We start from the raw sequence: 15,995 nt of genomic DNA, 5'->3' as shown, positions 1-15,995 counted from the left end.
TCATGCTCCTGCCAACCCAGTTAATTCCATTTCTACTGTAATGTAAAAGGTCAATATTAGTGAGATTTCCTTTACTGAGATGAGTGAATAGGGAAGTCTGGGTTTTTTAATGTTAAGTTCTTCATGGGGGCAAAAACCTGACTGGATGACTTCTTAGCTAAATTATGCTCTAGAAGAGAATAATTATGATAGGTCAAACTACTGGTGTTCTCTTCAGAGATGCCATTAAGCCTGGTAAGCAAAAACAAACAATCAAACAAAAAACAGGAATAATCAGAATAACATAACAGCAGTGGAACTGAAAGAAACTATAATTAGAAAACCAATGAAATAGAAAACTAGGGTTCCACTCCTCATACTATCACCAAACTGAGCAGCATGACTTCTTCCCTCCTTAGTCTCATCACCTATCAACCAGGATTACTGACTAACCCTATTTCACAAAGGAATATCACCAAGACTAAAGGCCCTTTAGTTATTATGAACAAAACACAAGCACAGATACCGTTGTGTTATACATGAAATAGTTCTAAGGCAGCTAGTCAACTCTCCTTCCCAATCCCTTCAGCTCTCAGGAGCATCTGGCACTCACCCCTTAGAGCATATCCCTTATATACAGGAACCCCACCTCTTGGTTTTCATACTACTTCTTGGCAGCTTCTCTTTAGCCCCTTTGACTCCTCTTCTCCCTAACCTCTAAATGTTGGAATCCCTCGAGGCTTAGTCCTCAGTCCTCTCCTCCCTCTATGCTCTCTTGCCAGGTAATCTTATATTTTCTCAATAGAGGAATCTATATTTTATTTTTATATATTTATTTATTTAGAGACAGTCTCCCTCTGTCGCCCAGGCTGGAGTGCAGAGACATGATCTCGGTTCACTGCAACCTCCACCTCCTGGGCTCAAGTGATTCTCATGTCTCAGTCCCCCAAGTAGCTGGGATTATAGACACGTGCCACCATGCCTGGCTAATTTTTGTATTTTTAGTAGAGATGGGTTTCATTATGATGGCCAGGCTAGTCTCAAACTCCTGGCCTCAAGTGATCAGCCCGACGTGGCCTCCCAAAGCACTGGGATTACAGGTGTGAGCCACCACACCCAGCTGGGAATCTCAATTTTATATAGTATCTCCAACTTGACCTTCCCCCCTTGAGCTCAAGACTTGTATATCCACTTTCACCTGAATGTCCAGCAATCACATCAAACTTACCAAGTACAAAACTGAATTCCTGATTCCACCACTCTCACACCTGTTCCTCTTCCAGTCTTTCCAAAATGTCTGTCATTCTTTCATACCCCAAATCCAATCCACCACCATGTCCTGTCCACTCTACCTTCAAAATATATCCCAAATTAGACCATTTCTCATCACTTTCACATCTAGAATCCTATGCTTCTACAATAATCTCCTTAACTCATTTCCCCTACTTCCAGTTTTGCCCCCTGTAGTCTATTCTCCACCAAGAAACCAGAATATTTTACAAATATAAACCAGGTCATGTAATATCCCAACCCAAAACCCTCCAGTGGCCTCCCAACCCACTTCAAATAAAATTCTAATACCAGGGAAGATCAAGTTGGAGATACTGTATAAAATTGAGATTTTTATATTGAGCCATAAGACAAGATCAGCTACCAACGGGGAGGGGAGAGGGGGGAGGGCTTAGAATTAAGCCTTGAGGGATTCCAACATTTAGAGGTTGGTGAGAAGAGAAGTCAAAGGGACTAAGGAGAAGGATCTAAGCCTATTAGATCCAGATCCTACTCATTACAATCTCATTTCTTACTACTCTCTGCCTCATGTCTCTAGACTGGCCACACTGGTCTTCTTGCTGTTCCCTGAACACACCAAACTTATTCCTGCCTCAGGGTCTTTGCACTTGCTGCTTTCTCTATTTGGAACACCCATCCCCAAGATCTTTGCAAGCTGCACCCCCAAATCTCATCTAGATCTCTTGCCACATCTTCCGAAACAACCTTCTGACTACTCTATCCAAAACGGCCCCCGACTGCAACCACTCACTATGCTCTCTATCCCCTGCCCTGTTTTATTTTTCTTTATAGTACTTATTACTATAAATATTATCAGTCATTTACTTAACAAATATCTTCAGAGCACCTAATATGACTCTAAAGCAGAGATTCTCAACTGGGGATATCTAGCAATGTCTGGAGACATTTTTAATTGTTATAACTTAGCAGGAAGCTATTGGCATCCAGTGGGCAGAGGCCAAGGATGCTGCTAAAAATCCTACAAGAAAAAAGACAGCCCCCACAACAAAGAATTATCTTGCACACAATGTCAGTAGTGCAGAGGTTGAAAAATCCTGCTCTAAAGCAATATATAAAACGCTGTGCTCTCATGGAGCTTACATTCTAGTGTAAATATTATGTTATATATTTAGTTGGTTACTTTCTCTCTCCTTTCGATACTTTATTAGCAACACTAGACAGAACCTGGAACACAGCATGAGTTCAACAAATATTTGTTGCATGAATGAATAAAAAAAGTTTTTTCTACCCACATCACTCAAGGAGTTAGAAAGTGACAGAATGCATTACTCCTTATCAAAATATTCATCATTCCCCTACCCACATATTAAACCAGTATGCTTACAACTCAGAGAATGAAGAAAATTCATCTTTTAGTACCACGCCCTGGACCTGTACTTTTGCTCTTCTTGGCAATGATGACATCTAGAAGAAACAGAACATAAAATCAGCAACACTTGAATATTCTGATCACTTTATTTGGCTACAAGTAATGGGTCATTCAAAACTAACATTTCATAGGAGAAAAACAAAAACTGATGTTTATTCACAAGCCCAAACACCAGTTTCCCCTGCTATGTAGCTGCCAGTTAAAAGAGTAGCTGGCTGGGCACCATGGCTCATGCCTGTAATCCCAGCACTTTGGGAGGCCATGGAGGGTGGATCACCTGAAGTCAGGAGTTCGAGACCAGCCTGGCCAACATGGTGAAACTCAGTCTCTACTAAAAATAGAAAAATTAGCCAGATGTGGTGGTGGGCGCCTGAAATCCCAGCTACTGGGGAGGCTGAGGCAGAAGAATCACTTGAACCCAGGAGGTGGAGGTTGCAGTGAGCAGAGATTGCATAACTGCACTCCAGCCTGGGCAACAGAGTGAGACTCGGTCTCAAAAAATAAAAGAGTAGCTAACAGCCTTCCAGTGGTTTAAAACTCTTAAGAGTATGGGCCATCATTTGAAAAATATAAACTCCTACAGGGTGACACCTGTAGGAAAATTGTGTGCTTCATTTTTTAAGAATTGTGTGCTTAAGTATTCTGTGTTATTTTACGGTAATAATATCAGGCAGCCACTTATAAAGTCCTTTAATAAACTGTATCTCAAAGACAGAAACATTTTTTTCCTATTCTTTTTTTTTTTTTGAGACAGAGTTTCACTCTTGCTGCCCAAGCTGGAGTGCAATGGCGCGATCTTGGCTCACCACAACCTCCGCCTCCTGGGTTCAAGCGATTCTCCTGCCTCAGCCTCCCTAGTAGCTGGGATTACAGGCATGCGCCACGACACCCAGCTAATTTTGTATTTTTTAGTAGAGACAGCATTTCTCCATGTTGGTTAGGCTGGTCTTGAACTCCTGACCTCAGGTGATCCGCCCACCTCGGCCTCCCAAAGTACTGGGATTACAGGCATGAGTCACTGTGCCCGGCCTATTCTATATATTCTTAATGAATAAAGTAGAGGTCTCTCTACAAAGTTGGCAATAAAATAAATGATGCTGATTGACTGAGTAAGCAGCCAGGTTATTCTTAAAACAAGATAATCATTCCCTTATAATAAAAGCTCATTAAACTTAAATAAAATGATTAATCACTATGTGACTAAAAACTATTTACCAAATTCAAAGGCCAAGCTGCAAAAAAAAGTTAAGACAAATAACCAGAGACATCACACAATACAGGAAAGTAAATAAAATTACTTTAGCTGTTAAGATTAATTAGCTGTTAAAATTAATTAATAAAGGACTTTATAAGTGGCTGCCTGATATTATTACCATAAAACCATCAAACCATAAGGACTGCACTAGACTCTGACATGTTTAGAACCCTTCAAACAAGTTTCTGACCCAGTCATTATGTTATAATGCCTCTGGTTCTAACATCTACTTAGAAGAGGAAATAATCGCTCATGGAAATACTAAAGGGGTTGTCACAAAAGTGAATATGTTCTTCCAGCAGCTATAGCTCAACTCAGTCCAGTAAGTGCACAATGATTGGGCAAAATAGTGCTCAGAGGGAACCAACAGAACAACAGGAAAGCAGTCTGCAGGAAGTAGACAGGATAATCTTCCATCTTTCCCTTCACTCTCTTTTTGGCATATTAAGTTATAAAGATTATCCTTTCTCAAATTAGTATTTTTTAGACATTGATCATGAAAGAACAGGTAATTGTGATTTGTATGTTATGTGTATCTTACCGCAACAAAACAAGAATGGAGGAAGTTAGTGTATGACAAGGGTGGCATTTCAAATCAGGGCAGGGCAAAAATGGATTATTCAATAAATGGTATTGAGACAACTAGCTATTCCTCTAGAAGAAAAAAAGGAGTTTAATCCCTACCTCCACACCATTAACAAAAATTTATTCCCCAATAACTAATAGTTTAAAATGTACAAAATAAAACTACAAAAGAACTAAGAAATAAAGGTGATTCTTTTCATACTCTTGAGTGGAGATGGGGAAATGGAGGTTTTCCTAAACATGACTCCTCAAAATTCCAAAACCAAAAAGACTAACAGATTGCAACACATAAAAATTAAAATCCCAAGCCAGTAGTGGGAGCATTTGAGAACCAAACCAATTTACCCTGCAGTATTCTAAAAAAAAAATTCACATGAAACAGTAGCTGATACCTTTGGAATTAAAGGTGAAAGGGGTTAGGGCTGTGTATAAACTGACAAAGGAATATCTCTAGGTGTCCTACCTCACTTCATGCTATTAGGCAACTGCCCCAGGAAAAAGTCTATAAGTTTATTCTCTGGAGAAGGTATTAATGAAACAGTCTAGACTGTGGGCATGGGAACCATACAGACTGAATGCTAAAGGCAGAGAACCCTAGTCTTCTGCCACTAAGTTCCCAAAATACTGCCCTCTAGGGAGGAGAATGGGAAGGCTTTTCTCTGGAGAATCCAAGAGTAAAAACTTGAAGGTGCTAAGCTTCCCATCAAACAACCCACCCAGATCACCTTACAATCACTCCTACCACCACATTCTACAATATGCCTGAATTCAGAACATTCCCACACAGACTACCATATACCAATTCTATCTCCACACTTCAGCCTTAACAGAAATGTGTTTAAAATAGGGACCGGCAAACCCTTGGCAGGCTTATGTTTTTGCTTAACCATTATCCTTAAAGAAGGCTCCCCTAAATCAAATATTTCCAACTGCCTCTTTATTAGGCACCCTGAAAGCAATATACCATGGAAAGATGAGTAAGTTGTAATATTTCTTTTCACAAATGTTAAAAATATGAATGTAAAAGTAAAGGTGGGAAAGCAGAATCTGCATGGACACACAAGCCAATTTCAAGCAGATCAGATCTAGAAAGAATATATACAAAAGCTGAAGACCTGGAAATTATGTCTTTAAAACTACCTACGACAGGTACACCCCCAGGAGTATGTATTCTCCAGTTTAAACACCAATATTCTTGAGGCCTGTTTCTCCATCTGCACTACTCCCATGTCCTCTTACTTTGTGTCATAAAACCTGTTAGATTAACCAAAACCTCATCCATCTCCACGGTTTTACATACCGATGTCACCTACTTATTAACAATCCTAATCCCTCCATCCCAAACCTTGCCTTTAACATTCAGATTTCCATAATAAACTGCCTGTCTCTGAAACTATTTAGATGTCTCACAGTTAACTTAACACATACACAATGGAACTCTTGATGACCATTTCTTGCTCTAAAACCTGTTCCTATTCCAGTCCTTCCCATCTCAATAAGTGGCACCCACCTATTTGCTAAGCCAGAACCTTGAAAAAAAAAATTTTTTTTTTTTTTTTTGAGACAGTCTCACTCTGTCACCCAGCCTGGAGTGATCTCAGCTCACTGCAACCTCCACCTCCCAGGTTCAAGCAATTCTCCTGCCTTAGCCTCCTGAGTAACTGGGATTACAGGCGTGCACCACCACACCCAGCTAATTTTTGTATTTTTGGTAGAGACAGGGTTCGTCACGTTGGCTAGGCTGGTCTTGAACTCCTGACCTCAGGTGATCTGCCTGCCTCAGCCTCCCGAAGTGCTGGGATTACAAGTGTGAGCCACGGCGCCTGGCCAGAAAATTCTTTAACAGCTTCACTGACATATAATTGACATGCAATACACTGCACATGTTTAAAGTGTACAAATTTGATAAGTTTTGACATATGTATACACATCACTACAATCAAGAAAATGAGCATATTATCATCCTCCAAAGTTCCATTTGCTAACTCAAAATGTTGCAAATCTTTTTTTCTTTCATCTCCCATATCCAGACTATTAGTAAGTCACATAAGATCTTCCTCCAAAATGTCTTGGATCTCCGCAATCTTCAGTGAGCCTTTAGTCCTCAACCTCCCTCACTTGAACTACTACACTCACCTCTTAACTGCCCTCCCTACTTCCATTCTTGCCCCTGCAACTCATTCTCCACTTATCAACTCAAGATCATTTAGAATATACTTTGGAAACAATGAATTACTTCCCACCCCATCCTTCACTTAGAATCAAGCCACATTTTTATGAGGCCTTTGAAAAGGCCCTGTCGGACTGAGCTCTGCTCACCTTTCTAACCACCTTTACTACTTGCTGGAGCTCCTCAGCTCTTGTCACAACATTCTTTCCCACCTCAGGTTCTCTCTGCCTGGAGTATTCTTCCCCCTGCTTGTCAATTGACTGGCTCCTTGCATCCCTTAGATCTTAACATTTCAAGCCTAAAATAGGTTTCTCAATTATATTTTAAAAGAAGCCTATTTACTTCCTGTATACAGTAGGTTATAACATAATCTGTAATTATTCATTTTACTTGTTTATTGCTTGCACTGCTGTCAAGAGAGTAAATACCATGAAAGAAGGAAATACATGTGCCTTATTCACTTCCGTATCATAGGGCCTAGCACTTAACAGATGCCCTACAACTATTAAATGAACACAATATGTACAAATATGGTCTCTAAAGAGGAATATACATTTATTTTCCACCACTCTTAGGCAATGCCACACATTGCACTCATCTCTTTCTGAAGAAGTGATGGCACATAAGAATATTCCTATACTTCAGTGACTTGGGATTTTTCCCTCCTTTCAAACTATCTTAATCACTGTGGGCACATGAGCATATTCCAAGTCAATAATTTGGAGGTTGCTATGATGTTACTAAGGGAAGAGCCACTAAACTAGGACGACTGAAAATCAGGAGAAAGGGGCAAAAGGACGTGCACACTAACAAATACTAAATTAAAATTGGAAAAAAAAATTTAAATTCAAGAAGGCGAACAAAGGAGGACAATTTCTTAAGAGGCACCTAAACAAGTTTCCATGAAGGACCAACAGAGTGCTTGAATACTAGCAGATTCCCAAGTCACAAAAACAAAATACTAGAGCTGAAAGAACCTGAGATCAGATAGTCCCGCTATATTCAGAAATCTGAGACCCAATAAGGTGAAACAGTTTACTCAAAGGGGAAAGATATGTGGCAAAGGACTATAGCCCAGTGCCTGGAACACCAAGACTAGTCTGGTTTCCCATTCCACACACAATATGTTAATGACATGTCACGTGAGGGGTTCGAAGAAAGTTGCCTAGAGAGTTCCCAATTCATTCCTTTCCTCCGGTGACTGAGCGCCTCCTAGATGCCAGGCGCACTACAGAAGGTGCAGTTGATTCAGACAGGGCCACCATGACCGTGAAAAGGGTGCTTCCTCTCCCACCTCCGATAATTTTAGGTATAAAAACAATCCAGGTAAATTAGCCGGGCGTGGTGGCAGGCGCCTGGAGCCCCAGCTACTCGAGAGGCTGAGGCAGGAGAATGGCGTGAATCCGGGAGGCGGAGCTTGCAGTGAGCCGAGATCGCTCCATGCACTCCAGCCTGGGCGACAGAGGGAGACTCCGTCTCAAAAGAAAAAAAAAAAAAAAAAACAGGTTTGCCCAGGCTTTTCTATGTCTGTTATGCGCTAAGAGCTGCAGCAATTTGGCTGAAAAGAGGTGTCACGAGGTAGCTAGGAGGGGTTTTCGGGTGGTCGGTTGTGAGACACCGCTGACAGTAAAATGTAATGAACTTCTCACTTTTAAAAAAGGGGTGTTATTGCCCAAATGAGCGCTCAGAACTTTTTTAATGGCCCCAAAGATCCCAGAGCCCGGGCGCTGGGCTCTTGAGAACCCGCAAGACGACCGCCAAGGCGCACGCACAGCTCACCTTCCCGCCCAGCACGTCAGAAGACCCGAGATTCCGTGTGTGCCACCGCACCTTCCGGTTCCCGCCGGAAGTTTTTCAAACGCCGGAAGGTCCGCCTCGCTTCTTCCGGACCAAGTTAGCCACGGACCTCCAAGGCGCGGCGCTACCAGGACGGGGCGGAGCCAGGTTGGACGGAGGCGGGTCTAGAGCGAGGATCCCGAGAGAGCGCCGGGGTGGGGCTGGTTCGTAGAAATGAAAAATGACTTTTTTTTTTTTACGTGTTTTTTACCAAGCACACTAAACTCTTAAGCCCACAGATACAGCCAAATAAATTAGATTATAAAAGTAGGGAAATAAGGCTGCTGTTGTCTACATTCGAATTTAGCAGATCAAAACCCCATGGATTTGTTTTAGAAAATTCTAAAAAGCAGCTTTCCACTGCTAATGACTTATTTCCAGGGACTCTGAGTACTGAAGAGCCTAGCAAGTTATTGAAATGACCTGTGAACGTGTCTTGTTGCAGATCTACCCGAAGTGAGCATAGATTTTACTGGATAATTTTTGTGATTGGGAAAAAAAAAAACCAGGACTCTTTCTAAATTTAGTAAATCTAATCTTCTATATCTGAGATTGTTGGCCAGGAAAGATCAGTTTCTGAGATTGTTTAGGGATTTTTTTTCCTTTTAATTAGCACAGTAGTATGTTGCCTTTCGTGATGGTTCCAGAAGGCCTAGAATTGTCTACTACTATCACAGTCTCCTTCACAATTTATGGTCCTGAAAAAATACTAGAGAACACCTTACCGTTCAGGATTGTGGGAAGAGAAACCAGATCATAGAAATCAACAACAATAATGTACTGTTTACTATTCACCTACTTTTGATTTTGCATTTGCTACACAGGTTTATGGTAAGGGGTTGTCTTGGTCAATTTTCTGCTGCTATAACCAAATACCATGGACTGATAGATTTATAAAGAAAGAGATTTGTTTGGCTTGTAGTTCTGAAGGCTGGGAAGTCCAAGACAGAGGACATTATTGTTGTCTCAAAATATGATGGAGGGCATCACACTGGGGTAGGGGTGGGGGAGTCATGTGAGCCCAATTGACTCCCAAAATAACTAACCCTCCTGTGATAATGGAATTAACTCATTCATGACCTAATCATTTCCTAAAGTTCCCACCTCTTCATACTATTACAATGACAAGTTTCAACTTGAATTTTGAAGGGGACATTCAAATCATTGCAGAGGTAGTAAGGGTAAAGGTGAACTAATATACTGCAAAGTCTTTTGACATAATTCCTGCCCTGGAGGAATTTACGACCAAGAGTAGGAACCAGATACAGCCAGAAGAAACGGAGACCCAAGCAAAACAGTCTAGATTCAGGGGTTGGGTATGCAGGTAGTAGCCTCACTACAGTGAGGAGGAGAGTAAGAGTGGGCCAGCAAAGCATTGAACCTTGACTTTCCTCTCCCCACAAGGGATTTTTGCCTTACAGCTGGGGAAGAAAAAAAAATCACAAAAATAAATAGCCTGTTAAGATTTTAGACATCAGACATCTGGGGAAAATAAAATCTGAAGCAGGTTCTCTAAAATTAAAGTATGTAGGTAGTGGCCTACTCTAAAGGCAAATAAGGACTGTCCAGAGAATATTTCCCTTGGAATTCCACAAGAGAGCCACTCCCACTACAGGCTGTCAAGGAAAATTTGTAATCACTTAAGTATAAAACAGGCCCTGCCACAAAAACTGCCTTTTCTGTCTAGGACATTGCCCAATCTATTGTTTACTTTTGGATCTCAACTGCTGAATTCCAAGAAGTTCATGGGTTTAGACTGAGAGCCTGGAATAATCCGGACACCCACTTGAGACTATGCAATAGGGTTTGGGAGTAACGAAAACATGTTTTGGATTTGATGGAGGTTGTTTTATCACTCCAAAGTATGTAGTTCTTGCCATGATATTCACTGATATATTATCATTTGTATGTTATTATCTGTTTTCAAGTCCTGCCCCTATGGGTTCTAGCTCCCCAGGGCAAATGTAATAATAGCAGTAATAACTTACCTTTATTGATTACCTACCTGTGCCAGGCACTAAGCTAATGCTTTTAGATGTATTGATGTATATAATTCACATATTACCCCAATGCAATATTGCTATTAAACCATTTTTATAAATGAGAATACCAGGTATAGAGAAGTTAAATAATTCATCCAAGGTCACATCAGCTAATAAATTGTAGATCTGAGATTCAAATCCAATAATCTGCTTTACTCCAAAGCAAGTACTCTTAAAGGCATCCACATACAATTTGCTGTCTATCCACAGGGGATTGGTCTGAGGACCCCCCACAGATACCAAAATTTACAGATACTCAACCAATCAGTGATAGGAAAAGTTGGCCCACCATATCTGCAGGTTCCATATCCACGAATGCAGATATAGATGGCCAGCTGTACCACAAACTCAAAGCAAAGACCTTTTCTCGTTCCACTATGGTGGCCAGTGATACTCCCAATGTTTAAGGTGCTCCAGAACTGTTGAATCTCTAAATACTCTGAATAAAGTACTATCTAACCACCTAAAACATAACAAAGCTATTCTCTCTATTGGCCTCAAACTAAGTTTCATAAGAACAAAAGTTCTTAATATATTAATAGATGCAACTGTTTCACCTACTAATAGATATTTGGATCTAGGAACTAAGTCTTGGTAATTTTTTATCTCCCCCTCTCCAACTTCTCCCTCCACCCACACAGTGCCTAATAATGCTTAACATATAATAGGTACTCAATAAGATAGTAGACTAACTCCTGGACCCAAAAACATGTCTAAAGTAAAAACAAATTTTCCTCCCCTCTCCACCTTCTCCCTCCACCCACACAGTGCCTAATAATGCTTGACATATAATAGGTACTCATTAAAAATAGTAGACTAACTCCTGGACCCAATAATATGTCTAGAGTATAAACAAATTTCTCTTATGAGAAAAGTAAGTTAAAGCTCTTGACACAGAAGGTGGGATGCCATTTTCAAAATCAAGTGTACTTATGAAAATTCAAACATTTTATCTCTGAGAGTCAATCAGTGTGATGGTTAATTTTGGGTGTCATCTTGACTGGATTAAGGGATGCCCAGACAGCTAATAAAGCATACTTCTGTGTGTGTCTGTGAGAGTATTTCCAGAAGAGACTGACATTTGGATCAGGAGACTGAGTAAGGAAGATCTGCCCTCACCCAATTTCGGTGGACACTGTCCAATTGGCTGAGGCCCAGATAGAACAAAGAGGAAAGGAATATTTTCTTTTTCTCTCTTTTGGAGCTGGGACACACTTTTTCTCCTGCCTTTAAGCATTAGAACTGCACGTTCCTTTGGACTCCAGGACTTAAATCAGTGTACCCTCTCAGCCCCATGTTCTCAGGCTTTTGGCCATGCAGTGAGAGTTACACCATTGGCTTCTCTGGTTCTGAGACCTTCAGACTTGGACTGAGCCCTACTGCCAGCTTCCCTGGCCCTCCAGCTTGCAGATGGCCAATCATTGGACTTCTCAGCCTCTATAATTTTGTGAGCTAATTCCCTAAAAACTATTCTCATATATCTTTATGCTGTATTTATTACACACACACACACACACACACACACACACACACACACACACACACACACACACACACACACACACACACACACCCCCTACTGGTTCTGTTTCTCTGGAGAACTCTAATACAACTAGCAAAGGCAAAAATGATAATAATAATGGCTGTTTCAGATTAAAGAATGCACAAACAAACTGAGCCCTGGTTCAAAAATTTACATATTTAATTAGCCAGGCATGGTAGTGGGAGCCTGTAGTCCCAGCTACTCTGGAGGCTGAGGCAGGAGAATCGCTTGAGCCCAGGAGGTGGATGTTGCAGTGAGCCAAGATTGCGCCACTGCACTCTGTGCTCCAGCCTGGGTGACAGAGTGAGACTCTATCTCAAAAAAAAATAAAAATAAAAATAAAAGTACACATTAGCTCCTATCTCCCCTCTTTTCGCACTGTCAGACATTCTTATTCCTAAACACTAAAGCTCTTTGCTTCAATGAGCTTCTCTGACTAATTCAGCCAGAAATCTGGAGATTTACTGCAAAATCAAAGAGACTAGTAAACAGAGAGGGGCCTACTTCTGTTTCCCAAATGAAAAAGTAGTTTCTTATTAGTGAGGCTGACCAGGCTGGCAGGTGGGTTCTCAAACTTGGCCTGTCCTATTAACTCTTTCGATCTGGCTGGGAACAGCAGCATGATTCCAAAGTGCTAGACTAGTGCTGATGCCATTGTTCTAGCCAGAGTAACTTTGTCAGTCTTTCTTATGAAAGAGTAAAGATTCAAGAGATTAAAACCTGAGTCTTTATTAAATATTGAATGGATCTGGAGGAAGCATCAGTTAAGGCTGAGGAAATTAATTGTACAGATTTGTCAAGGAATTGGAATCAAAGGGATTATATACATCAAATTTATCTCACACAAAGTAAAATTATAGAAACTGCATATTGAAATACAATATAATTTGTATCTTTAGGTGAAAATTAAAATGTTCAGTGCTTTAGCCTGCTTATTTTTTACAAATTCCTAAGGTATTTTGTAATGAATGCAGTTATAAATAGGATTAAGACCCATAAAAAACATAAATAATAGATGAAATACCGTATCTATTGCATGGTCCACTCTTCCACTCATCACTTACCTTGCAAAGTCACTGGCTAAGAGGCATTCAGTTGGTTGCAATCATGAGTAAACATATTGAAATTTTTGCTCCTGGTGAGTTTCTCATCATCAGTAGTGCTCAAGGACCATCTCAAAGGCCTAAAATAGCTATTAAACAGTCTTGAGATCCAAGTATGGAAACCCCAGAGGGCTCATTAAGATCCTGATGATGCCATGGCTGGCTGGGTTTCAAGGAAGGGATAAATGGCAGCATAATGGGGCCAGATTTATGTTAGTCAAATCTGGACTAACCACAGGTAGCCATGTCTGGATACTGTAATTCAGTATCTTACACCTTAATAAATTGAAACTATCCTGCAAAGTGCTCGCTTGAAACATTCATCTAGGAATGCATATTGTCAGAATTTTAGTTCTAGAGCCTTCACACACTGGAATTCAAATTCAGAAAAGCATGGTGTGTCAGATCAGTCTATATCCAAATTTGTATGTACTATTTTTTTAGTCAGGTTTATTGAAGTATAATTTACGTAGAGTAAAAGTCAGCTTTTTTATTCTTGCAAACACATATAGTTGTGTAACCATCACCACAATCAAGATATAGAACACTTTAATCATTCAAAAAAAGCCCTTTTATAGTCAATCTTTTCCCCCTCCACCAGCCCCTGGCAAACCACTGATCTGTTTTCTGTTCCAATAATTTTACCTTTTCCAGAATGTCTTTATTAGTCCATTCTCACGCTGCTATGAAGAAATACTTGAGACTGGGTAATTTACAAAGGAAAGGCTTAATTGACTCACAGTTCCGCATTGCTGGGGAGGCCTCAGGAAGCTTATAATCATGGCAGAAGGCAAAGGAGAAGCAGGCACCTCCTTCACAGGGTGGCAGGACAGAGTAAGTGTCAGCAGGGGAAATGCCAGACACTTGTAAAACCATCAGATCTCATGAGACTCATTCACTGTCATGAGGACAGCAAGGAGGGAACCACCCCCATGATCCAATTACCTCCACCTGGTCCCACTCTTGAAACGTGGGGATTATGGAGATTTGGGGGATTACAATTCAAGATGAGATTTTGGGTGGGGACACAGCCAAACCATATCAATATTATATAAATGGAATCACATGGCATGTAACCATTTGAGTCTCGTTTCTTTCACTTATTATAATACATTTGAGATTAATCCACATCATTGCATGCATCAGTAGTTTGTTTATTTTTATTGCCAGTTAGCATTCCATTGTGTGGGTATACCACAGTTTGTTTATCCATTCATCAGTTGATAGACTTCAGTTGTTTCCACTTTTTGGCTGTTATGAATAATGCTGCTATGAACATCCATGTACAAGTTTTTGTATGGACATACATTTTCATTGCTTTTGGGTAAATAAACACCTAGGAACAGAATTGCTGAGTCATAAGTGTGTCTTTAGTTTTTCAAAGTAGCTGTATCATTCTGCATCCCCACCAGAAATGCGTGAGAGTCCCAGTTGTACCACATTTTTGCCAGAACTTGATGCTGTCAGGTTTTTAAATTTTTTGGCATCCTAATGTGTGTATTTCATTTCCCTTATGACTAACAATTTTTATTAGTAATGCATTTATTTGCCATCCACATATCTTCTTTGGTGAAGTGTCTGTTCAAATCTTTTATTTTTAATTTGACTTTTTGTTTATTGAATTACAACAGTTATTTATATATTGTGGATGCCAGTCCTTTGTCAAATATGACACCTGGCTTTAAGAGTTGTATGTTATTACAGGCAACTGCCGACATAGTAGCACAAAGAAAAATGATTCCTTCATTGACCACAAAGAAAACTTTACTGTGGCCAAACATCCTTCAAGAAGCTAGCTGACAGGTGAAATCAAAACCACCAACATTTTTACCATATGGGAACTTTCCTAACACCAACATCAATGCAGATAGAACACATTCTTTGCAGAAAAATGACCTAATTTCACATTGAAAGATGATAAAATTATGAGCTTAAAGTACATGAATTTATCATACTAAAAGAATGTTTTAAAATTGGGAAAGTGGCACTTACAAGCTTTAGCAGATAATGTGGAAAGTTAGCTAAGTCATAATGTTCATACAGTATAACTGGGTATTTTGTTTAGATTGGACCATAATCTGAACATAAGAAAATTCAGATTGTTTACCAAGAAACTCCTGTGGCATCCTGGAATATAGAGTTTAGCAGAAGTAGGTATTGCGTATACAAGGGCCTCTCATGACTTCCTACCGTAACTTTTTGTCAGTCAGAACATCCCAGGTCTATAATTCCTGTAACTTTCAGGCCTGTTACTAGTAATCATGTAGCTAGACGTGTCAAATTTTAATTCACCTAAGAATCACCAGGAGAGCTTTTTAAAATCCCAATGTCCAACTTTAATTTGGGATCTTGACCCCAAGATCCCAAATTAATGGGTCTAAGGTAGTATCTACATGTCTCTGATGACACCAGGTGATTCTGATGGGGTGTTCTATGCACTACAGAAAGACTGCCCTAATTCTTAGTGTGCACTTGACTTAGAAAGCTAGAGAACTGAGCTACAGCAGTAGGTTTTGAAATGCTGTATAACATTTTATGGGGCTTACCCTTAAACATGCCCTTCCAAAAGGCAGACCAGATATTCACAGTTCCTGCTAGCCACATTGACTACTATTGTGTAGTTTATTAATCAAAAATAATAAAAATAGCTAACCCTTATAGATTGCCTTAATATTTTCAAGATATTGTAATAAACACTGTATATACTTATTTTAGGGCTTTCACATTTTTGTTTCATTTTGTTTTTTAGTTTTTAAAATAGTCGTTTGAGGCAGATAAGTGATATACTTATCCCCATTTTAA

The 15,995-nt window shown here is 40.0% G+C and overlaps 1 protein-coding gene across 1 annotated transcript in view; it reads right to left on the bottom strand.

The window, feature by feature from the left end:
* SRBD1 (S1 RNA binding domain 1) overlaps positions 1-8,489 on the bottom strand; it is a 231,114-nt gene extending 222,625 nt beyond the window's left edge. The window contains 2 exon segments of the mRNA NM_001133776.1: positions 2,615-2,694; positions 8,449-8,489. Coding sequence (NP_001127248.1) covers positions 2,615-2,694 — 80 coding nt within the window. The 5' untranslated portion in view covers positions 8,449-8,489.
* Positions 8,490-15,995: the final 7,506 nt, after the last annotated feature.

This window comes from Pongo abelii, chromosome 12 (genome assembly GCF_028885655.2).
Source record: "Pongo abelii isolate AG06213 chromosome 12, NHGRI_mPonAbe1-v2.0_pri, whole genome shotgun sequence".
In the NCBI taxonomy this organism is placed as follows: domain Eukaryota; kingdom Metazoa; phylum Chordata; class Mammalia; order Primates; family Hominidae; genus Pongo; species Pongo abelii.
The sequence above is the reverse complement of the archived record's forward strand: the minus strand, read 5'-3'. Positions and strand labels throughout refer to the sequence as shown.